The sequence below is a fragment of the Psittacula echo genome (genome assembly GCF_963264785.1).
Source record: "Psittacula echo genome assembly, chromosome: 17".
NCBI lineage: Eukaryota > Metazoa > Chordata > Aves > Psittaciformes > Psittacidae > Psittacula > Psittacula echo.
The window spans coordinates 8,696,859-8,721,108 of record NC_137753.1 but is presented as its reverse complement, the minus strand read 5'-3'; the positions used below and the strand labels follow the sequence as shown (position 1 = coordinate 8,721,108).

General features: G+C 57.2%; 3 protein-coding genes across 3 annotated transcripts in view; 1 reads left to right on the top strand and 2 right to left on the bottom strand.

The window, feature by feature from the left end:
* The window catches only part of TMCO4 (transmembrane and coiled-coil domains 4), a gene marked incomplete at both ends in the record, with an annotated part of 32,429 nt that extends 30,516 nt beyond the window's left edge, over window positions 1-1,913 (top strand). Inside the window, 2 exons of the mRNA XM_080631014.1 lie at window positions 1,439-1,580; window positions 1,760-1,913. Coding sequence (XP_080487140.1) covers window positions 1,439-1,580; window positions 1,760-1,913 — 296 coding nt within the window. The remainder of the gene's footprint in view (window positions 1-1,438; window positions 1,581-1,759) is intronic.
* A 52-nt stretch (window positions 1,914-1,965) lies between these two features.
* HTR6 (5-hydroxytryptamine receptor 6) lies at window positions 1,966-5,104 on the bottom strand (the record flags this gene model as incomplete). The annotated part of the gene is made up of 3 exons (XM_080631013.1): window positions 1,966-2,337; window positions 2,862-3,020; window positions 4,376-5,104. The coding sequence occupies 3 exons, from the start codon at window positions 5,102-5,104 to the stop codon at window positions 1,966-1,968; spliced, it is 1,260 nt and encodes a 419-aa protein (XP_080487139.1).
* Window positions 5,105-10,683: 5,579 nt separating this feature from the next.
* Window positions 10,684-22,343, bottom strand: LOC308228028 (neuroblastoma suppressor of tumorigenicity 1-like; the record flags this gene model as incomplete). The annotated part of the gene is made up of 4 exons (XM_080631078.1): window positions 22,229-22,343; window positions 12,675-12,869; window positions 12,374-12,485; window positions 10,684-10,941 (listed from the first exon to the last, which is right to left on the bottom strand). Exons 2-4 carry the CDS (start codon window positions 12,842-12,844, stop codon window positions 10,684-10,686), a joined length of 540 nt encoding a protein of 179 aa, XP_080487204.1. The 5' UTR covers window positions 12,845-12,869; window positions 22,229-22,343.
* Between the last annotated feature and the right edge of the window lie 1,907 nt (window positions 22,344-24,250).

The window sequence follows — 24,250 nt, the reverse complement described above, 5'->3', positions numbered from 1 at the left end:
ACCAGAGGGAGGGACCCCACTTTACATCTGCCACTACACAGAGCCTTGCAAACCCATGTGGACCTGATCCACATCTTCCATCAGAGGTTCTTTTCTGACCTGTTTTGCTGCTGAGCCAAAGCAAATGCATCTACCAGGAACAGGGCAGGAGGAGAAACCTCCTTGTGTAGAAACACGTCCAGATCAGGTCTTGACTCATGAGAGGGGAAAGAGCGTGGTTGCAGCTTCCCATTTCACACACCAAGTCCTTCTCCTCCCTCCCTGTCCCAGCAGCTACTTTAATACCCACCTTCCCTTCCCTTCCCGAGCATTGTGCACACCTTACCTGCAGGTGACTTCTCCTGAAGTCCCAAGTGTGGCTGTTCTGGGGTCTCACGTTGGCTTTTCCTCTCTCCACATCCTGCTGTCAGGGGGCTCGGTGCTGCTCACACTGATTCCGGAGCGGGGCCTTGGAAACATCCCAAGGACTGGGAGCCCCCAGGGAGCAGCCTGTTTTGCAGGTCAGTGCTGTTGGCTGCAGGAAAGGGCTGTGATTCCTCCATGGCATCGGCAGGTTTGTCCACAAGCAAACACCTCATTGCAAAGAGCTGGCTTTAATGAGAGTCATGTTACTGCTTTTGGACATTCAGCTTGAAGAAGTGGCCTCACTCCATCCGTCTCCCACAGCCTGTGCCTGCTGATCTGGCCACCTCACACACTGCACCCTGTGTTTGCTAGCTCCTTTTCCACTGGAGCTACAGTCAAAGTGTGTTTATACAGAAAGCCGTTTATAGGCAGATGCACTCACTTCATGCTCCATTCCAAACCCCATCTGTCCACAGGTAGGTACCAAAAATGCACGAACCTTTGTGCTGTTTGGACCTGGGCTCAGTCCTGTCACAGGCACTGCTGGCCCTGGGGGGCATTTGTGGCAAAGAAACATAGATTTCTTCATAACAACCACTTGTTCAGTTCTGGAACATGCGTGGGTGATGTGGAAAGAAAACCAATGCAGTTTGCTTGGTGTGTGGTGGCTTCTTCCAGCATCCGGTCCCGCAGGGATGGTTTGTCTGGATAACGGCGAGTTTGGGGAGTGCTTGGAAAAGGCAGCAGCTCCATAGGGTCTAATTCTAAAGGGGCAGCAACCAGCCCCCGGCCCATCGCTGCATCAGAAAGGCACTTGAGGAGGGATGTGCTAAAAGCACTCATTGGGTTATTACACTTTTGAAGTGCCCACCTGCTGCATTCATCACTTTTGTCTCTGCTGGTGGCTGCGGAGGGGCTGGAATTGTCATTTAAAAGACAATATTTGGTTACATTTTCATTGGAAAGGGAATAAATAAGTCTCTTTTTTTAACCACATCATCTAAAAATTGACGGATTCTCAAAGTATGATGGGCACACGCCAAAAATAGGAAGCTGTAGGATGCAATCCAAAAGGAAGCTTATCTCTTGTCAGGATACCCACAGAGCCACAAACAAGGCGAACACCTACACCTTGCTGAGGAGCCAGAAAGCGGTGCTGAGCATTCTGCATCACATTTAACCCCCGTTGTGCAGTTTGTGATGAAACACGATGGGTTCACTGTGCTGCAGCACAGGTACAGTCCCAGTCAGGTGAGGGGGTTAACCTCCAACCAGATGGGATGTTCTGTGGCCTGAAACAGCCCCAAACCTCTTGGCCATGGGTCATGGGATGCTGTTTCCCCTGTTGCTGTCAGTGCATTTGGTGATCCGTCGAGCTGTGGGGGATGAAAGCCAGGCCTTGGTTTAACTCCAGGGAGATGTTGGCTGTGGAAGATGTGGTGCCCAAGGTTCAAACTGACCAGAAAAGACCAGAAGACGCATCTCTTGGAGAGGGACAAGTGCTTGGTGACGGCGAGCAAAGGCGAGATGGGAAGAGAGGAGAACAAGGCAGGTCCATTCAGCAGTGAACCAGGGCTTGGCACAGATCCTTCCCAGAACTCGGAGCTCTGGGACCCCCCCTCAGGCCACGGGGGTACTGAGCTGCCGGGGCTGCAGCTCCGTGTCGGGGGGCTCCACGCCGAGGCTGCCCATGGGCCCCGGGAGCAGGGTGTGTTCGTTCCCCAGCACCCCGGAGTCAGTCTCTGCCTGCAGCGTGAGCACGTTCTTGAGGGACGTGGCGGCGCGGGCCCCGCTGTTGGAGTTCCTCATGGACAGGGAGATGGCGCTGGGCTGCGGCTCCCCGGCGCGCCGGCAGCACGGCAGGTACTTGCCCATGGCCCTCTTGAAGTCCCTCATGAAGAGCGGGTAGATGATGGGGTTCATGGTGCTGTTGCAGTACCCGAGCCAGGTGAGCACGTCGAAGAAGCCGGCTGGAACACAGCCACACACTGCCTGGGGGCACACAGCGAGCGTCAGCAGCGGGTCCCACCTCAGCCCCGATCCAGGGCCCTTTCCCAGCCATGCCAGCACCTCCCTTTCAAAGAAACTCTTCAAAACCTTTCCAAAGGGCTTTTCCTTGATGCTGCTCCCCAGGGAAATCTTGGAATCATCCAGGTGGGAAAAGCCCTTTAAGCTCATCCAGTCCAACCCTTACCCCAGCACTGCCAAGGCCACCACTAACCCATGGCACTGAAGCCTCGTCTCCACGGGGTGTGAACACTTGCAGGGACGGTGACTGCAGCCCTGCCCTGGGCAGCCTGTTCCAATGCCTGAGCACCCTTTGGGGAAGGAATTGTTCCTCAGCTCCATCTAAACCTGCCCTGGTGCAGCTTGAGGCCGTTTCCTCTTGTCCTGTCCCTTGCATCTTTGGTCCTGGAGCCTTTCCAGCAGTTCCCGCAGCTACCCAAGGCTGAACCCATCTGGTTTCAAAGTGAAAACCTGTTGAAAGCCCAATGTAAAACCCAGCCCCGCTTTACCTGCGTCATGTTGGTGACGAAGAAGGGCAGCCAGGCCACGAAGAACATGCCCAGGAGGATGCCCAGCGTCAGGCTGGCCTTCAGCGCCTTCTTGCTGTGCTTGTTGGTGAACCTCCGGCTCTCGCTGCTGGCCACGGGCTGGCTCGGGGCGCGGGGCACCTGTGGAGGGAGAAGGGACAAGGAGTGATTCCCACCAGCTGGAATACCGGCCCCAGCCTCCAAGGGAGGAGCCATCTGAGGCTGCAGAGCCTGCAGTCCTTTCCCTTATGGCAGCAGGCAGGAGGGGGCACACACTGCGCGGTGAATCGGGGAGAGGAGGCAATAGAAACCCTCAACACTGGGAGTGTTGTAACTGTAAAATAGAGGCTTTCTCATCAGGCTGTTCCTTTAGGACAAACCCGGCTCAGTCAGGGCTTTGGGGAGGATAAAACGTGCCCTGAAGATGCAGCTTGAGCTGCTGCTTAGAGCAGAAACTGTTTAAAAGCAGGACCCCGGAGACGTGAGCCTGCAGAGCCCACAGCTCAGGGCCCTGTCCTTGCAACCCCAAATGAAGCCATCAGCTCAGCCCTCTGCCGTAGATAACCAGGGGCCCGTTGGCACCCAGCTTTGGGCCCAGAAAAGAGAAGGAAAATGTGGTTAAAAAGGTGAAACTGGAGGATTCCCTGGATGAACCTCCTGGGACACGGGGGGTGGGTGCTGGTTTCACACAGAGCAAAGCACTCGAGGACCTCGAGGTGTTTGCAGCACCCAAACCCCTGACTTGCAGGGAGAAAAGGAACATTTGATGCTGTTGTCGCTGTTCTTTCCTTCTCATTTCCCTTTGGAAAGGCTGGTGCATCCCATCACGTGCAGGAGCTGGCCAAGTCCCAGAGCCTGGGCTGCTTTTGTCTCAGAAAGAGCAACAAACTAAATCAAGGTATTTAAAGGCAATTACGTTTGTCATTCCCTGCAGGATGCGAGGTCAATAAAGCCCATTATAGGGAATTAAAGCTGTTACATTTAACGGCAACTACCTTCTGGAGAAACACAAACAAGTCCTGGTGATAAAAGCCACACACCCGAGCCTGAGCAGCAATGGAAGGAGGGATCGTGCAGCTCCCGTTAGACACCAGGAAGCAGGAACAGACGCTGCCGCTTCCAAAGGCTCCCTTGGAATTGGGCACTTGCCGTGATTCAAACTCCTTCTCCCCCATCTGTCTCACACCCACCACGGCCAGGACTGAGGAGGGGGAATTCAGGGAGGGTTAAAACTGTCTGGGAAGACCCAGCCAAAAGGGAGGCAAAGCTCCATTCATTTTCACCTGGGTTTCAATGCATTCCTCATGCTGTTCCTGTGCTCCCAAGCAGCTTAATAGCTGGAACAAGACACAGGGGACATCAGAGGACACCAAGGAGGTGGATGTTGCCCAAAATCCCCCCCGCAGCCTGGCTTTGCTGGCTCCAGAAGCCACAAACCCCCCCTGCACCCAGACCACGGGTGCCAGCAAGGAGCAGCGTCCCTGTGGGTACCTTACCTGTGCCGTGGCCTCCTCGGCGGTGGCAGTGGCCACGTTGGAGGCGAGGGATGCCACCTGCACCGCCTGCTTGCGGGCTGCCAGGAGGATGCGGCAGTAGGTGAAGGAGATGGCGGTGGAGGGGAGGAAGAAGGTCAGGCAGGAGGCCACCAGGGCGTAGGGCAAGCTGACCAGCAGCCGGCACTGGTCCTCGTCCCCGCGGGAGGTGACGTTTGGGGACCTGACCTCAAAGTCCAGCTCGTGCCACCCCATCTTGATGGGCAGGAAGGAGGCCAGCACGGCCAAGGTCCAGGTAGCCAGGATGAGCCAGAGGGCCCTGCAGGAGGTCATCCGCAGCTTGTACTTGAGCGGGGAGATGATGAGCAGGTACCGGTCCAGGCTGATGATGCAGAGGTTGAGGATGGAGGCGCTGCAGCACATGACATCGAAGGAGTACCAGAGGGAGCAGAAGTCACGGCGCAGCACCCAGCGCCCGTAGAGCTGGTTGAGCATGGCCGGGGGCATCACCACCAGCCCCACCATCAGGTCGGACATGAAGAGCGACACCAGGAAGTAGTTGGAGGTGTTGCGGAGGGAGCGCTGGGTGACGATGAGGAGGATGAGGAGGAAGTTCCCTGCCGCGGTCAGCAGGATGATGAAGCAGAGGAAAGCAGCCACCCAGCTGCTCCCCACCAGCAGCGAGCGCTCCCCCAGCACACTGGCGTTGGGGGCTCCCAAGTTACCCTCCATGAGGAGCTGCAGGGACCTTCTCCAGCGCGCCCTGTGCTAGGTGATCATCGCCGGGGGCAGGGCCAGGGCGAGAAGAGGCATCCCCGTGCATCCATCCTCCTTTCTCCTCTCCTCCTCCTCTCCCCCTCTTCCCTGGCTCTGTCTCTTCACTGGCGATCAGGGCAGAGTGACATTCCCAGGAGCCCATGAGCAGGAGCAAGGTTCTCCTCCCCATTACTCACAGCCAGGTGTTTCCTCATCCCTGCAAATCCCCCTGCTCCGAGATGCCCCTGGACACTGCTTCTGGATGCTGGGGATGCTCTGGGCACCAAGACGGCTTGAGATGCTCTGGATGGCAGAATGCTTGAGGTGCCAGGGATGCTCTGGATAGCAGGATGCTTTGATGCTCTGGATGCGCTGGACCATAAGAATGCTTCAAATGCTCTGGACCTCAGGATACTTCAGATGCTGGGATGCTCTGGACCTCGGGATACATCACATACTGGGATGCTCTGGACCTGGAATGCTGGGGATGCTCTGGATCCCTGGGGCCCTTCACCCGCCCCCCGGCTGGGCTTGGCTCCCTGCAGAGCTGTGTTCCCTGGGGCAGTGGGGCCGCACTGAGCTCCTCTCGCTGCTGCTGCTGCAGCCAGAGCCAGGGAGGAGAGGCAGAGCCGGAGCTGCTCCCAGCCACGCGCGCCGGGAGGAGGAGGATGCAGCGCTCAGAGTGGGCAGGTGCCTGTCCCCGGCAGAGGTGCGTGCGGGGTGCGTGCCTGTGTCCGTGTCCGTGTCCGTGTCTGTGTGTCCATGTGCAGGCACCAGCCAGACCTTCACCTGCGGCTCGGCGCTGCACAGCAAAGGATGCAGAAACGCCGATTCGGAGGAGGTGGGGCCAGGGAGAGCGAGGAGGGCATGAGATGCAGGGAGATGCTGATGGAAACAGGGATCTGCTCTAAACTCCACAAAGTGGCACGCAGAGAGTTCCCTTTTCTGCCTTAAAGAGACAGCCCGCACTGTGCTCTGCCTCCCCACGCCAGCACTGGGGACCCCACATTGGCCAGGCAGGTGAGCAGTGACCCCTGGACCAGCAGGTCCATGGGCAAGCCCTGCCCATGCCAGGCTCCATACTCTGCGCTGGGTGATTTGAAGCAAAGCCACATGAAAAGCATCCAAACCTGCACCGAGAGCCCGCTCTGAGCAGCCAGAGGCACAGGGAGGATTTGCTGGCTGCTTTTCCACCCATCTGCAGCCAGGGATTGAGGGCGCGAGCAGAAGCCAAGAGCAGAGGCTGCACCGCAGCAGGAGAGCATCAGCCCTCCCCTCTCTGCTCCATGGTTACCTGGGCTGGTTTCGGCGCAGCACATCCCTGGATGGACCCACGGCAACTGCCCTTCGGCAAGTGGGAGCCAGGGGTCCTGCTGGCTTCTTCATCCCTTCTAGTTCATCACTTCTGAGTCTTTCAGTGCTGCCACCACCTCCACACACCACAGCCAACACCTCGTGGTGCTCGGCAGGATCTGCTTTGGGGTTTTAACCACCCAGCTGCCAAAAGCTTTCTTTTCCTTCCAATTGCTGGCTGCAGTTTCTGATGGGGACGAGCAGAGCCAAGGGCACCCAACCCAGCACAGACCTGAGCCGTGCACGTGTCTGCTGTGGGGCACAGGCACTGCCCCTGCCTCCTTGCACCACCACAGATGTTGGTGCAGATGTGGAGTGAGAGCCAGCTGTGCATGGCCCCATCCTGCTGCAGCCCCAGCACCGGCTGCAGTGCACAAGCACCCACTCTGGGACAGGAACGAGGCTCTTTACCAAAACCCACTTTTCTCAAACTTTGTGCTTTCCTCCGTGGCCCAACAGGCACTTGAGGCCTGGAGCCATCTCGGAGCAAGGGATGAGGGCGATGCAAAGCAGGGCTCAGCTCTGTGCATGGACACAGCCCATGGGCACCACGGGATCCCTGCACCACTTCCCTGGGCAACATCTGCCTCCAGCGGCAGGACGAGGCCAGCCAGGGCAGGCTCCCTGGGGCTGGTGACTGTGTCTGTGCTCCCTCTGCTCCCCAGAGCTCCCTGGATGCTCCCAGCCAAACCGTTGCGGCCACCTCCGCGTCATCGTGTCCTGGCAGGGGCCCAGGGCAGCGCACGCACGCGAGGCTCTGATCACAGCGGGAGGGATCCGGGAGCAGCGTTCGCACCAGGAAACCCTCCCTTCCTCAGCACATCTGGGCTGGGAACAAGCAAGAAACCCACCCGGAGCCCGCCGCGGCAGCCTCCCAGCGAGGGCACATCAAGGAGCGGCAGATTCATCCCAGCTGGCTCCGTGCTCGGGGAGGAAGTGGTGCCACAGCGCAGAGCCACGCTCCCCTCCCAGCGCTGCTGCACCCCAGCCTCGGGAGCACTTCAGCTCCAGAGCTTTTGCTTCTGGATTGGATCAGGAACGCGTCCTCCAGCACCAGGGGGAGGTTTTGTGCCCTTGGTTTGGACGTGGTTGCTGGGGAAGTGAATCTGAACTGATGGAAGCGAAATGAGGAATGGCTTTAACCTGCCAGAGGGGAGACTGAGATGAGCTCTTAGGCAGAAGCTCTTCCCTGTGAGGGTGCTGAGGCGCTGGCACAGGGTGCCCAGAGAAGCTGTGGCTGCCCCATCCCTGGCAGTGTTCAAGGCCAGGTTGGACACAGGGGCTTGGAGCAAGCTGCTCTAGTGGAAGGTGTACCTGCCCGTGGCAGGGGTTGGAGCTGGATGAGCTTTAAGGTCCCTTCAACCCAAACCATTCCGGGATTCCCTGATTCTGTGAAAACGTGTTTAAAAAACCTGCCTTAAATGAGCTCTGAATCCCAGCACTGCCCCTGCACAGCCTCCTCCTCCCCTGTGTGCTCTGTCCCTGCGCACGCCCCAGGACACATCTGCAGGGCACTGTGGCTCCACCAGCTCTGCTCTCCCCCACCACCAGCAGGGAAAGCAAATCCAGGTCCTCAACAGCTACATGGCAAAGGAAAGGGCTGCTGAGGAGAACGGGAAGGGCTGAGGGAACTCAGGACACGCGGGCGGTCCAGGCCAGCGCCATCAGTGCCGGGTGTCCTCGGGGTCTTGTTCCATCCTTTCAGTGGGATGGCTCCTTAGGGCTGGTTTTGGGCAGAGCCTTTAGCACCTTCCATCCACAGAACAGCCTCCACGGCCTGCACTGAGGCTCTGGCTGTGTTGAAGGAGGTGGGGACGTCCTGCTCCCAGCGCCTTGCGCTGCAGCTTCTGGGCTCACAGCGACAGTTCCCCGGCCAAACTCAGCCCTGTTTCCACTTACAGCAATAAAAGAGCCCCACGGCAGGGGCTGGTGACAGCGCAGGTGTCTGTGATTCTCCACCTCTTCCCGGCTCTCTGGAAAGCTCCCTGCTCCCTGCCTTGGGAAGGCACCGCACAGCCAAAGGCACATAAATAACCCCAACACACAGGACACCTCCAGCCCCACCAGGGGCCTTCCCTTTCAGCCCACCCCCTTTGCTGCAGCAGCTGCTGCCTCAACGCAACACCATTTGGAGCTGCTCTCCAAACACGTGCAGAGCCCCCAGAGCCTGGGATTCATTCACTAAGAGCTGGTGGCTTGCACGGAACAGCCTCACATCCCATGGGAGCACTGGGACCTTCCCCAGGGTCAGGTTCAACAAGGGAGCATCACCTGATTGCCTCTGGCACAGCCAGGCTGAGAGGCACCAGTGGGAGCAGAGGTTTGCAAGGGCACGCACTGCCCAGCCCAGCCCAGGGGATGCCTGATCCCTTGGGAAATCCCTTTTTCACCCTTGGAAAAGAGCCCGCTGGTTTCCAGCCAAGGTGCTCGGGTCCCTCCCTCATCCAGGAAGGGATGTCCATGCCCACATCCATGCCCACATCCATGCCCGCATCCATGCCCACATCCATGTCCCCATCCATGCCCACATCCATGCCCACATCCATGTCCTTATCCATGCCCACATCCATGTCCTTATCCATGCCCCCATCCATGCCCCCATCCATGCCCACATCCATGTCCGCATCCACGTCCGCATCCATGCCCACATCCATGCCCACATCCATGCCCGCATCCATGCCCACATCCATGCCCACATCCATGTCCGCATCCATGTCCACATCCATGCCCACATCCATGCCCACGCTCGCCTTCCTCAGCTCCCGCAGTACTCCCCGGGCCAGTGAACATCTGGACGCCAGGAAAGGCTCTGGATCAAGAGTGTCACCTAGTGGCGACGGAGCTGGTAAAGGCCCCATGATCCCACAGGGACCCCACGCACTTCCCACACAAGTGGGGCCCGCCAGCCCTCAAACCTCCCGGCTGCAGCAACCTGGAGCACAGCAGGGCCTGATGTGCCCACATGCGGCCCAGATGCTGGGAATTCGGGGCGGGTTTTCCCTTTAAGAGCTCTTCCTCCTGAATGGAACGCAGCAAGCTGACAGAAACCGTTGCTTCCCATGCCCTGTGCCCTCCTGTGCTGCTGTCCTACTGCAAACAGCTTCCCCCAATCAGCACTGGGGAGCCTACGGCCACGAACCAGACAGGCACCAGAGCACTGAGGGGTGGGAGTCAGAGCCCATTTATTTCAGAAACACAAAACCAACCAAACCCAAAGGAAACCCTTGTAAAACGGAGGGGGAGGCGTTGAGTACAAGCTCTGGGAGCTCTGGTCACGGCAGCGCCAAAGAAATCAGCTCCTTACAACAGAGAGAAAGGGGGAGCAGGAGGAGCCCCCACCCCGAGCTGCCCCAGCCCGGCACGAGCAGCCCCTGCAAAGCCCCACCTGCACCCTGGCACTCGTCCTCCCCTCCCTCCACCACCCTTAAAGTGCAGCAGGGAGTGGGGGGAGAGGGGCTGGTCCCCCCCAGCCTGCTCTTGGCCTTCCCCCGTTTGCCACAACAGTGCCCATGGCATGATCCAGCTCCCTCGTGGTGGCCCCAGGGACCAGGAAGGTGAAGGCCGTCACCACCACGGATCCCAACAACCTCACACAGCCCCAGTGGCACATCCTGGGGCAAAACACTCCCCAGGAGCTGCTGGACACAAGAGGGCTGGGGTTGAATGAAGATCCAGTGAGGAACAGCGCGCCCAGCTCAGCTCCTGAGGCAGGCAGGGACGGAAGGAGGAAGAAGGGATGCTGCTGGTCCCACGTAGGAGAGCTGCGCATCTCCTGTGGGCCTGAGATGCGTCCCTTCCTCCTGCACCCCAGGGATGAGCCATTTACAAGAGGAAAACCCAGAAGGACTCAGCAAGGGCTCCACACGGGTCAGGAGCCTGCAGGCAGCCCCTGGGGAGCCCAGCTCAGCTCCTGCTCTCAGCCAAACCCCGCTCCTGCTCCTCTCAATATATTATTACTATTATGTGCAAGTAGTTTTGCATCAGACACCACTGAGCGCTCCTCTCAGCCTGCAGCTCCAGCCCCTCAGCCCTGCTCGTGCCTCGGAACGTTCCTCCTTCCCTGAGGGGCCATGGAGAGCAAAGCGTGAGGAAAGCTACAGGACAGGAAAGACTCCACCACCCCCCTCCCTCCCCAAACCCCGGCCCTGTCCCGCACACACACACAGAGCCCCTGCCCACAGGGACAGTCCACAGGGGCCAGGTCACTCGTCACCCTCCTCCTCGTGGTGGTGGTGGCTGGAGGCAGGAGGTTCCTCCACCTCCTGTTGGTGGTGGCGGGCGTAGTGATGGGGAGCGGGACCTTCGGCGGGCATGTTCTCCTCCGCGTTCAGGTAGACGTTGAACAGGGCTCCCTCATGGCTCGGCTCCTTCCCGCACGCCTGGCAGCTGCAGTGAAGGATCTTCTCCACCAGCTTGTCCACCCTGGGGATCTCGTCATTGCCTGGGCAGTCCAGGGTCACCTGGGCAGAGGGAGGAGGACGTGGGGATGAGTGTGCAGGCTCAATGACCGGATGGACACATGGCTGTGAGTCTGCCCTGTGCCCTGCAGACTTGGTGCATTACAAGCCAGAAGTGATGGTTCATTATCCATATAAAGAAACCTCTACTGCCAATCTGCAAGGCAAGAGCTCACTGGAAATGTCTCACAAGGGACAAGGTGCAGGGAAAGTCATAGGATCATCAAAGAACCATTCAATGGTTTGGGTTGGAATGGACCTTAAAGCTCATCCAGCTCCAACCCCTGCCACAGGCAGGGACACCTTCCACTAGAGCAGCTTGCTCCAAGCCCCTGTGTCCAACCTGGCCTTGAACACTGCCAGGAATGGGGCAGCCACAGCTTCTCTGGGCACCCTGTGCCAGTGCCTCAGCACCCTCACAGGGAAGAGCTTCTGCCTAAGAGCTCATCTCAGTCTCCCCTCTGGCAGGTTCAAGCCATTCCCCTTGGCCTGGCCCTACAGGCCCTTGTCCCAAGCCCCTCTCCAGGTTTCCTGCAGCCCCTTTAGGCACTGGAGCTGCTCTCAGGTCTCCCCTTCAGGAGCCTTCTCTTCTCCAGGCTGCCCCAGCCCAGCTCTCTCAGCCTGGCTCCAGAGCAGAGCTGCTCCAGCCCTCGCAGCATCTCCATGGCCTCCTCTGGCCTCGCTCCAGCAGCTCCACGTCCCTCTTGTGCTGCTGCCCCAGAGCTGGATCAGGGCTGCAGGGGGGGTCTCCCCAGAGCACAGCAGAGGGGCAGGATCCCCTCCCTGAGCTGCTGCTCACACTCTGGGGGTGCAGCCCAGCACACGGGGGGGTTCGGGGCTCCCTGATGGGCTGTGTTGAGCACTGGCTCAAGCAGGATGCTGCTCCCAGTCACAGCTGGCACAGAAACCTCAGCAGTAACTCAAAGGCCACCCACAAGATCGCTGCTGAGCATCTGAGGGAGTTTGGACTGAACCATCTGCCCGAAGGTCTGAGCTGAAAGCACAGCAGAGCTGAGCCCAGCATCCTGGCTTGCCTCAGAGGCAGGGTTTATGGCTCTGCCAGGAGCAATGGGGGCACAAAGCTGTTTGGACTGGCAGATGGGCTGTGGGAAGCACTTGTGGACATCAAAGAAGGCAAAACCTCCCAAGTGGGAGGAGGCGACAACAGGAGCAGTGGAAAGAAGAGGCACGAGGGATGAGCACAGGGGTGAATAATGCAGGGCCTGATGGGGATGCTTCTGCAAACAGTGATAAATGCATAGCTCATCACTGCAGTCCAGTTGCTGCAGCAGCCCCTTCCCCAGGCATCTCGAGACTGGTGCTGCCACTGAGAGACACCCGAAACGACAAGGGGGAAACCTCAGGGAAGGAGAATCACTTGTCCTGAAGTGGTGGCAGAGCAGGACCCCTGGAGCAGGCAGGGATGGATACTCACGATTTCCCACATGGACTGCGCTGGCATGCAGGAGTCACAGTGAACCAGGGACTCTGTGGACTGAGGGAAGGTGTTGGGGACGCTGTAGCTGAAACACTGTCCCAGGCAGGCCCTGCAAAGACAAAAGGAGGGTGAAACCTCAGGGGAGGCGCTGCTCTTCCCAACAGGGGCAAACAGAGATGCCACAAGCCAGGAGGCAGCCAGGCAGAAGCAGGACATTGTGCGAGTGACTGCCCCAGAGCCACTGCAGTGCCAGCAGCAGATGGAACGAGCTGCACCCAGCTCCACACTGGATCTCTACCTGTTCTGGATGGACTTGGACTCGCAGCCGCTGTGCCCCACGATCTGGGTGATGTTCTTGGCCTCGCACCAAGCGCTCTTGTCAGGGAAGAGAGCGAGCTTGTTGATGGGGGGGGGTGCAGCCCGGAGCAGCGCTGGGAGGAGGGCGCCGACCACGAACCATAACATCATGGCCAGCTCTGCCAGAACCCTGCAACTGCACACAGGGAGCACAGCGTTAGGAGGGAGGGCAGCAGACAGGCAGCCCTGCTTCTGCAGCCCCACAGCCGCTCCTGGCTGCCACGAGCACCCCTGTGCCTGCGCTGTTGGTGCTCACATCTCCCTCAAGCCAAGCAGGCTCTGCAGAACACTGCGCAGGGAACAGGACATCCTGCTCTGCCTCTTCCCTCTTCGGAACAAGGCCCGAGGCAGGCAGGTACCTGCACTGCTGCTCCCGAGCTTCGTGCCAGGAGCTTCCCATCATTTCCCACCCCAAGCTGGGCTGGGTGCTTGCAAAACAAAAGCATCACCTCCGCGGGCTGAGGAGGCAGATCCCGGCGCTGGTTTCACGCAAGGAGGGAGCACACTTCCCGCTTCCTTTTCTCCCACCTGAGAAGCCAAAGGCGGCCCCGCTGCGAGGGATGAGGGGCAGGAAACCCTCTCTCCTCCGGGAAGCGCGCAGCAGGGGTCGCTGCAAGGCAGCAGCGAGCAGGGAGAGGTGGGAAAGCCTCCAGCAAGGACCGAACCCGCATTCACTGGTACGGAGCCGCTCAAACCCAGCAGCAGGGATGGGACCCGAACCTGCGGACGGGGGGGTCCCTTCAGTAAGAAGCACGAACCTCGCTCACAAAGGGGGTCAGAGAAATCCCACGCAGGGTTTCCCTGTGGCCAGGCGTATTCCCACGGCAAGGTGCCTGCATGAACAGCCCCCATGACCAGGGAAAAGCAGATGGAAAAGCATCACAGAAATAGGGGAATTTTTTCCTCTGTGGGGTTTGGATGCAGTCACAGCGAACGGCTTTTCTAAACTGTTATTTGTTATTTCCTTCTATTTATTTATCCAGACGAAGATCCAAGGCCCACACTGGAAAGACTCCTGTTGATTCCCAGGGCTCCTGGGCCCAGCCCTCTAACACTTGCTGGGGAAGGAGGAAAAATGCCTTGTTTACCAGACACTGGTGCTGGAGGCAGCTCCATGCTGGGCGTTCCCCTGGTCTTTGCAGTGTTCCCCAACCCCTCCCTGGCTGCAGGACCACCACGTTTACCTACATAGAACCATGGAATGGTTTGGGTTGGAAAGGACCTTAAAGTTCAACCAGTTCCAACCCCTGCCACAGGCAGGGACACCTTCCACTAGAGCAGCTTGCTCCAAGCCCCTGTGTCCAACCTGGCCTTGAACACTGCCAGGGATGGGGCAGCCACAGCTTCTCTGGGCACCCTGTGCCAGCGCCTCAGCACCCTCACAGGGAAGAGCTTCTGCCTTATCTCCAACCTGAACTTGCCCTGTTTCAGTTTGAACCCATCACCCCTTGTCCTATCACTCCAGTCCCTGATGAAGAGTCCCTCTGCAGCATCCTTGTAGCCCCCTGCAGACACTGGAAGCTGCTCTGAGGTCTCTTCTCTTCTTGCATGACTGAGACATCCTACAAGAACCTCTCACAGCTCCAGCTCAGGTATATTAAGGTCATTATGAGGCAAGAGGTTTTGTCCTGTTACCCCTTCATTGAGCCCAAACCCCTGGATCTGAATTGAGAGACGAGATGCTGCCCCAGCCTCCATGCCAAGGCAGCAAGAAAAGGGCATCCTCATTCCCTGGTCCCGGGATCTCTGGAGGAATCAGGTGGTCTCTCTGCTAACCTCTATTTCCTGGTGGTACAGGAATGGTTCAGGTTGGAAAGGACCTTAAGGTCATCCAGTAATGATATAATGCAGCAACACCTTTACAGCCCTGGCTTCCTAATCCCCCCACCACTTGCTCATGTGAACCCCGCAGTCCCCAGTGAGATTACCTGCACAAAGCAGGGTTTGCAGCTCCAGCCTGGAGACAAGCAGAGGGGTTTAGCCCCTGAACTTGCAGTGCCATTAATGAGAGCGGTGTCCTGAAGACAGTGGTTAGGGCTTTCTTCTGCTCCCCGAAGGTTCATTTCCATGTCAATGGGGGAGTTCTGCAGCTCCTAAGAACCCAGCTGAGCTGCACACACACACTTGGCTTGCTCAGCACCAGCCTCATTCCTCAAACACCAGCAGCTCTGTGCGGAGGAATCTCGCTCCCAAAGGCAAGTCCGGGATCAGAGCTGGGATGTGACCCAAGCAGCAACTCCATGGCCCCGGGGAACAGCCGAAATTCCTCTGGAGTCAGCACACAAGTTCACTTCCACATGCCCCGTTACAGAGCAATTTCCTTCTTCCCAAAGAAAGGGGGTGGCTGGGGTTTTCCCAGGTTTCTGTGCAACTCTGCCCAGCAGAAAGGCAAACACTGCTGTCTGTGCAGGCAGACCTGCTTCCCTGGACCTCTTCCCTTGCCCCGGAGGGATGTGTTCAATAGAGGGGTGTTAGCCCCATTGCCAGAGGCACGAGGGGTCACCTCCAAACATCTGGGCTGCTCTTGCTTTGATACCAGAGGAGGATGAGCGAGGCTATGCTCTGCTAATGCACAGGACCTGGCCAGCATTCAGGAGAGCACTTGACCATGTGCTGAAACCCTCTCCTTTCCTGAGCAGGGATGTTTCAGCAAGCAGGGCCCTAGCAGAGGTGAGCAGGGGAACTCTTCTAGAGCTGCAGCAACTACAACTCTACCCCTCCATCCCTCACCGACTTGAACCAGCCACATCCACACGGTGCTTTCCCCTTCCCGAAGAATGCCCTAGAACCTGCACGGCCTCACTTCTAGTAACGAGGTTTATGGCAGTGCTTAGGAAAACATCGGATGCAGCTGAGTTTGGGAGGGAGCTTGGGATGGAAAGAGCCTGTTTGCAACCCCGGCGTGCTCACTGGCGCAGCTCAACCCAGTCATGCGGACAGAGCTGCCGCTAAAGCCATTCATCCGACAGCAGACACATGGGGGCAGACAAAGGCACCGTGTTCCCTCTGCCCCGGCTGGGAAAGGGAAGGCAAAAAGGAAGACAAGGCACCCGAGCAGGCCTGCAAAGTCCCCATTAAATACAGGCGTTGAGCACATTCCTCTGTGACAAGGTAAATTACACGTTGCAGCCCCTACAGGAACAAGTGTGTGCTCCCCGGGGCTGACCCCGGCCCTGCCTGCCTCACAGGGGCACACGGTGCTTGTCCTGATAGCCAAAGCTCTTCAAGCACAAAGTTCCGCTCGGCTCCATCAGAGCCAGCAGCCCATGGGGTCTCTGCCCGCTCCCTGTGCATGGCAGCTCCTCCTCCATCCCTTCTGCACGCGTTGGAGCCATCAAATGACTCAGCCCTTGAGCCTGGCACATCCCAGGCCCCGGAGACAAACAACTCCTCAGTGCACGCACAGCTGCAGCCTTGCAGTGAGCAGCTCCAGAGCCCTTTCCCATATCCCTGGAGCTGAGGGGCAGCATGTGCCAGTGCTGATGGGTCCCAATGCACCACCTCAGCATCCTCGTGATGCCCAGAGGGCCCTGTTGCAGGTTGAGCCCTTTGAGATCTGGTGTTAGCAGCTCAGATGTTCTGTGTCACCCCGAAGAGCTCCTTCCTCCCATCCCAGGGGCTCTCAGGACAGACCCCGCCAACGCCTGGAAGCAGCTGGGAAAATCTACATGGTTACAATGAGGGGAATTACCTCGGAGGCCGCATTCCCACATCCAGCCCACAGCTGCTCCCGGCCACTTGGAAATCAAACACGGCTGCAGGAAAATACAAAGCCTCTGACCAGTTTGACCCTCTTTTTCCAGTGGGAAGTTTACACCGTCACAGGAGAGCAGCCCGCAGGTGGACATGGGGAGTATTCCGTCAGCAGGCTAATACAGTTATAGGTATTTTTCTTACCCAGGATCTTGCAGTTTTGCCTAACACAGTAAACTGCAGACACAGGTAGATTGTGCTCACGGCCACATCCCAGGTTCTGAGAGACAAGAAGCCCCTAAGCCTTACACACTGCTTGGCCAAGGCTCAAAGCCTGTGGGTACTACACAGAAACAATGTCAGCTCCATGCTGCGGCTAAGGAAAATGAGGTTCAAAGCTGGGAAACTCGCCCTACCTCAATGCCTAACTCAGACCCAAATCCTTGTGTGAGATGCAGATCTCAGCATGGACATGATGCAGGTTTCAGCTCCTGATGTGGATCAGAACTGGGATCTCCACCTTCCTCCCCTGCCGCTCCGGACACAGGGGTGTCCTGAAGGAGCCAGCTCCCCACCCAGCACGGCTCTCCTGCCAAGCGCCCAGAGCAACCCTAAGTTGGTGCTGGACATGAATCACAGCACTTTGGGGTCCTGCCTTTGTGTTCAACTCATCATCTGTGCCTTTCTGCTGCATCGAGCTGCCACACAGCACTGCAGCGAGAGGACGAGGCACCAAGGATGCGCTGCTGAATGCACTGCTCCGTGCCTCAGTTTCCCTAATGGAAGAGCAGAGACAGGGGAACGCCATATGCTGGGTGAGCTGATGGGTGCAGAGAGAGTGGGAATGCACAGGGAGGGCTTTGGAATGCTGCAGGGAAGAGGCTGCAGGGGCAGGAGGGGAGGGAGGCTGCCAACAGCCCTTGCCCCACACGATGCCAGTGGGGAGTCACACAAGGACGCGGTGCTGCAGGGTAAGGAGAAGGGAGAAAGCCAAGGACCCCGGTGGGATCTCTCCTGTTGTGTGGAGGTGGCCAGGAATGATCTCCCTGCAGGAAGCTGTGCATGCTGGAAGGTAAGAGATTATTTAGGCACCTAAGAGGAAGCAGAGCCCCAGTAAGGGATTTGGTGGCAGCTGGAAGGAAACATGGATGTGTCCCACAAAGGGCACAGCTCTCCTCAGATACAGGATTTTGCCTCTACAGGAACTTCTGAATACTAAAGGCAATTCTTCAACTCCATATTTGTTCACATGGAAGATAAGTTCTATTGAGACAGCTTTATTAGCAGGGAAAGTTTCAATCTAACCTGTGAAAACTTGAAAAGTCAATAAAAATCATCAAACCAACTGATTTCATTCCGTGCCTGCCCTTACTTAACGCTTGCCCCCTTTTGCAATCTGAGTTTAGGTAAAACTACATCTGTCAAAAACACAAAGTACAACATCCTCTGGGGACTCTACTGCTGCATCTGCAACAGCCCAAATTCATCCCATCGATGCCATGATAGGGGAGAGGGAAGAGAAGGATGCACTGAAAATGGGTAGAGGTGATTCTGGAGGCCAGCAAGGCTTCACAGAGCACAAAGCCTCTGCTGAGAGCTTCAGGCTTGCTTTGAGCTGCAAAAGCTGGGAAGAAACAGTAACACATGAACAGGGAATTACTGCAGGAGAGTGCTTGATATTTAACACACACAAGAACTGGTCCTAAAAACACTCTGATAACGGAGCAAGAGCTGTGTCGTGAGTGGCTCCTGCTGCCTCTGCCCCTTTCCAAAGCAGGAGATGTTAGAGCTCCCCGTTCTGTAACATATTCCTTTCCACTCACGCATGGCTGCGTGATTCACAGAAAGCAAGCAGAAGCAGAGCAAAGCACTGCAGCAGTTTGAAGCGCTCTCCCTTCCCCAGTTCTAAAGCCTTTGGTACATTGGGAGTTTCAATCTGGCCTTTTGACCACGCTCTGAGCACTCAGAAACTCAGGTCTTTGGCAGCTGGAAAAGAAATCCCAGCTCCTTTACCTACAAAAGCCATTGGAAAGTTACCTATGGACTCATCTAGGCTTAGAATGGGGTTCTGAAGGAGCTCTGCTGGAAAAGGGACACGCAAATGGCCTGGGGAGGAGGCAAGAGAATAGAAACTGTTCCGGGTGGTTTATTTCAATTGCTCGATTTCTGCATTAAGAACAATCACGGCCAGGAAAATGCATCAACCGAAAGAACAGCAATATGTCCCAGCCCCACAGCACCCTCCAGCCCCCCTCTTCTTCAAGCACCTGCTCGAAATGTGGGGCTCTGCTGTGTGGGACCTGGGAAACAAGCCTGGAACCAGCTGTGGGGAGCAGCAGGGCTGTGGGAATGGAGAGTGCCCAGGCTCCATGCGAGAGTCCATGCAAGGAAGGACGAGTGTGCCACATGCTTTGGCTGAAGCAGTCTCCTCGCTGCAGCTCATATGAGCAACAGGCACTTACAAACACAGCTGGCAGCAGCGTTAGAGCCAGAGGCCTCGCTCGCATGTCTGGACCTGAAGGAGGCTCGACTCCCTCCTGTGTTTCCCCTGGAGCTGGTGATTCCCACACAGCCATCCCACACATCCCTCCAGAGCAGCACTGCTGCTGCCTGCGGCTGAGGGTACCGGCTGCGGGGGAACGAGAGGTGTCCGTATGTGAACTGTGCATCCAAACCCCTTGGAAAACCCCAATCCCAGCAGTGACTGCTGCCCTCGAACTGGGCTATGATCCCTAAAGCTGCCCCAGACGCCTGCGAGCAGCCGTTTCCCACCCAGCATGGCAAGGGGCTGTCTTTTCCTCCACCACAGCATCGCTAACCCAGAGCCTGACCACTATTGCTCGCCGGCAGCATGGCCTCAAGGCACACGAGCACGGTCCCCACTTCCCCTTGCTGAAGCCACAGCTTCTCCCCTCCTTTTTTGGCTGGAGCAGCTCTCAGGGCTGGTGCTAAAACCCCCCTTGGCTCCTGGGAACAGTCCCAAGAGCCGCTCACATCGCCCCGGGTTTGCTTTGCAGGCAGGCACCAGCGCCCGGGGGAGCGCAGCTCCCAGCAGGCCCAGTTCTGCTTTCACTTAGGGGTGAGGTAAACTGGGACTGGCTCCTCCGAATGACTCCAGTGGTGCAAATGAGATCAGAATCTGGCACCGCTCGGCTTGCTCACAACGAGCAGAACTGGAACCGGACACAACCAGTTCCTAGTGGCCGCTGGCACCGTGGCTCCTCAGTGAGCACCCGATGGAGCGGGCAGGGATGGGAAGTGGCTCAGGTGCCACCGCGCTGGTGCTCACCTCCCTCGGGCAGTCAGTGCCGAACCGGCACAGAAACATCGAGCCCTGTCCTACCCAGTGGGGTTGTGCCTCTGGGACCACGTTCCCGGCTGCTGGAGCAAGACGGAAGGAGAAGGGTTTGCAGCTGAAGCTGTGGATCTTTCAGCAACGGTTCAGGATCCTTCTTGCTGTGTCCCCCTCCCTTTATACCCTTTTAGGCCATATCCTGGTCACAACAGCAGAAATCCAGTCGGCTGGAACTCTGGTTTTCCCTCTTTTAATCTCTGCTTTACACTGCACCAGCCTCCTCAGTTTTAAACCAAACGTCTGTGTTCCCTACCCATGGCATTGACTGCAGTAGCTCTAATTCTAAAGCAGTGCAGGGCCAGAGGCTTTTGGGGGTGTCATAACATCTCACAGCCCACTTGGGATTGCAACTGCTACCAGACACTGCGGGCTGAGCTCACACTTGATGTTTAGACGCTGTCTCCCCTCAAAGTGCAGGATTAGGCCCCATAACCGCACTGAAGTCAAACTGCGAACCCAGTGCTGGTCCTTTCCCCTCTCTGGACAGGTCGCCTGAGCTGTGTATCAGAGAAGAAGGAGGTTTAAGCCACATCATCGAGAGTGACCAAAGCGAGGGCCTGATCCTGACGCCATTTCCAAAGCTCAGTTCCAAAGCACTGCAGTTTTGGCTGGAATGGGGGGAGCAGCCAGCACAGCTCCACAACTGACTGTTGGGTCGCTCCATTCCCACCATTGGTGCTCATTTACACCCTGGTCCCCTCCAGCCCATGTTGCTCCCCCTCCAAACAGCGCTGTGTGAAGAACAAAGGTCTGGGGAAGCAGGAGGTACAGTGCTAACGGGAGCCACGGGGGACAGAGCACCCCTCAGCCCACCCCAAAGGCACGATGTTATCAACCAGGCAGGGGTTTAAGACTCTCCTCCATGAGGTTTCTTTGCTCTTTGCCGTGCGGCAGCCCCCCAGCACTCTGGTCCTTGCTTTATCCCAGAGGATCTCTGAGCTGGGCAACCAGAGGAGGGGTTTTTCCAGCAGACTTCAAACAACAAGGAGGCAGAGCAAGGCTGAAGCAAGTCCCCAGCTCTGCCTGCTCCGGGGATACAGGGGCTGGTGGAGGGACTGCTACCACGTTAATGGATAGAGCATGGAGCCTGGGGAGCAGTTCACTCTGCTGCTCGGGCAGGTTTCCCACTGTACCAGCTTAACACGACCTCAGCAATGCCAACACACAAAGTTACTCCAACACGGGCAGGTCTTCAAGGCTACTTTAAAAGCATTTTGGCTCAATCCTGCACTTCCTGGGCACCCAAAAATTCCTTCCAGCTTTCCCTCGCTCCGGAAAGGCGACCGACCGGGAACTCAGGAAGACTTTGCTCATTTACCCTTTTTGCAAGACCACAAACTCCCCAGGCTGGAATCCAGCACAGAGAGGTCAAGCCAAGAGCCCGGATTCTTCCCAGGGCTGTTTGCAAACACTTGGGATTTTTAGACCAAAGGCAAATTCCATTTCCCATCCTGCGGTTTGCAAATGGGAGGCAAAGCTGCCTTTTAGGAGATGGGAGACTGCCTCCCAAAAGCAAAAGTGCCCATTGTACACAGCCGAGTTTTGGCTGGTTGGACATTGCAAAGAGGACACAAAGTTCTTAGGCTAAAAATACAAGGGAAAATCCGGGCCTCGCCGTATCTTTCCCACTCATTTCAGTGGAGCACAGATTCTTCTCCAAAGAAAACCTACAGGACAAAGCTACAGTGCCCCAAATGCACAACCACTCCACACAGGCTGAATTCTGAAGTCGATGGGGTTAATCCTGTGTATAAATCCTATATAGAAAAGGTAGATTGTGGAGCAGAGCATAAGATTCCCGTACAAGTGCCCTCGTAAGAGAAATGTTAGTAGGCAACAAGATTCTTGTATATAACAAGTAAGAATTGCCACAAATACCGAGGCAAACTGAAACAGTTCCTTACAACTCAAGAAACAGGTAGAGAGCTATAGGATCTAAGCCTTTGTAATACACCAGCAAGCACGAAACCTATTTGTAGGCTACAAGGATGTAAATTCATCCCCTTTTTCAAGTAACAAAAGTTCACTGCTTTGCCATCCAGAAAATCCCCTGCCTTTGCACTGTCCGAAGCACTCCCCGTCCTCTGCCGTTGCGGTTAATCGACAGTCGGAACGTTCCCGTTCTTCCCTCCGCACTTTTGTTGGAAACCCGAAGGCGATGGGCAGGACTTGCACCGCAGATGGGGACCAGCGCAGCGCGGCTCCCATCCCCTCGGCTTTTACTTTATTTGCGCTAAAGCGGCGGTGGAAATCGTTTAGCGCTCGCACAGCAGCTCCCCCGACCTCCGCCTCATCTGCAACTCATTTCTGGCCATGGCCACGCTCTCATCCTCCCGCCACCGATCACCGGGGGGGAGTAGAAAGGGAAAGAGGCGGAAAACCAGCGGCGGAGGGAAGGCGGCGGGTGCGGGGAGGGGGGGAGAGGCGCGGAGCCCCGCGGTACTCACCACCCAGGCGTCGTTGGGCACAGCCCATGGGCTCCCGGGCCGCGGCGGGCGGCTACAGCCCCGCGGTGCCCGGCGGCTGCCGCATCCCCGGCGCCGCGGCCCAGGGAGGCGCGGGGCGGGCGGGACCGGCCGCCTCCCTCCTGCTTCCCTCTTTCCCTCCCTTCCCTCCCCCCGGTGCCGGGCTCCGGGCGGTGCCGCCGGCCCCGCCGCTCGCGATTGCACAATCGGGGCGGGAAGCGAGAGGAGGGGAGAGGAGGGACGGAGCGAGGGAGCGGCCCCGGTGCGGTGCGGCGCGGCGCGGGGAGCCCCGCTCGCAGCTCGGGCTGGGCGGTGGAGGCACGGGGGGGCCCGAAAGCGGCGTGTCCCGAGCAGGAGAGCCGGGTGCGGGGGTTGGTGCCCGGCGTTTGCTCCGGCAGCGGCAAAAACAAAGTCTGGACAGGACTCGCTGCACGCAAACGGCTCCTATTTAAACCTAATGCTTGATAGAGAGCGCTTGGGGTAGAGTCCTGGCAGCGGCACAGGCTTTGGGAAAGTTCTGCAACACCAGAGAGGATGGGTTTCTCTTTTTCCTTCCCTTTCTCCTTTCCTTTCCCTTCTCCTTTCCATTCCCTCCTCCTTCCCTTTCCCTTCTCCTTTCCTTTCCCTTCTCCTTCCCTTTCCCTTCTCCTTTCCTTTCCCTTCTTTCCATTCCCTCCTCCTTCCCTTTCCCTTCTCCTTCCCTCTTTCTTCTTCCCCTTCTCTTCTCCTTCCCTTCCTTCCTCCTTCCCTTTCCCTTCTTTCCATTCCCTCCTCCTTCCCTTTCCCTTCTCCTTCCCTTTCCCTTCTCCTTTCCATTCCCTCCTCCTTCCCTTTCCCTTCTCCTTCCCTTTCCCTTCTCCTTTCCATTCCCTCCTCCTTCCCTTTCCTTTCTCCTTCCCTTTCCCTTCTCCTTTCCATTCCCCCCTCCTTCCCTTTCCTTTCTCCTTCCTTCTTTCTTCTTCCCCTTCTCTTCTCTTTCCCTTCCCTTTTTCTCTCTCTCTTTCCATTAAAGAACTACCAGCCAGCCCCAATCCCAGTGAAGCCCATCCATCGCTGTCTTTCAGTTGCAGTAATTGCTAGAGGGCAGAAGGACTCTGTTTCTGTAACGGTGCAATTAATCTAATGGAGGCCTCCACATTAAACACTGGCACGGCACTACCCAAAGCAACAGATACCTGCAAGGCTTGGATGGGCTTTGCTGGCTCCTGTTTGTGTGGAGATTTGCATAGAGATCAGAGAAGGAGGAAGAGGAGGTGGTAAGAAGGCAGCAGCTGTGCTGAGAGGAGAGTTGGCAGCAGCTTTGGGGTTGGGGGTTAGCTCGAGGAGCCTGGAGCCTGCCAGCAATGGAACAGTTTCCTGCTGCTCCATCCCCTTCAGCTCCAGGACAATAGGAATTTGTTAATAGGTGGCAAACCCCTGCTGCCAGCATCACTTTCTTACCCTGTTATATACAAAATCCCCAGCCCAAACTCTGCTCAGCTCCAAAAGTGCCAACAAGAGGCAGAGGAGAAGCCTTTCACCATCAGGAGCCTGACTTCTCATCTCCCAGTGTGGTCACTCACTGCTGAACCTGGGCTTTTGGCTGCTCTCTCCCTGCTCCTCATGGCCAGCACGACCAGCAGCGAGCTCCTGCCTGGGAGACCATTTTATTTCGAATGCCCCATCCCTGGCAGTGTTCAAGGCCAGGTTGGACACAGGGGCTTGGAGCAAGCTGCTCTAGTGGAAGGTGTCCCTGCCTGTGGCAGGGGTTGGAACTGGGTGAGCTTTAAGGTCCCTTCAACCCAAACCAGGCTGGGATTCTATGATTCTATGAATAATATAAGGAGTGAAAGAGGAGACATCTGAGGCTTGGAATCCATTTCTCATGGCTGCAGATAAATGAGGGCAAATAAAACATAGATATAACCAGCTACAAAGCAACAGACCACAGGCATTAAAGTGAAATTCACCCCAGTGTATCTGGTCCATGGTTCAGTATTTGGATGGGTTCTGTGGGATCCTCAG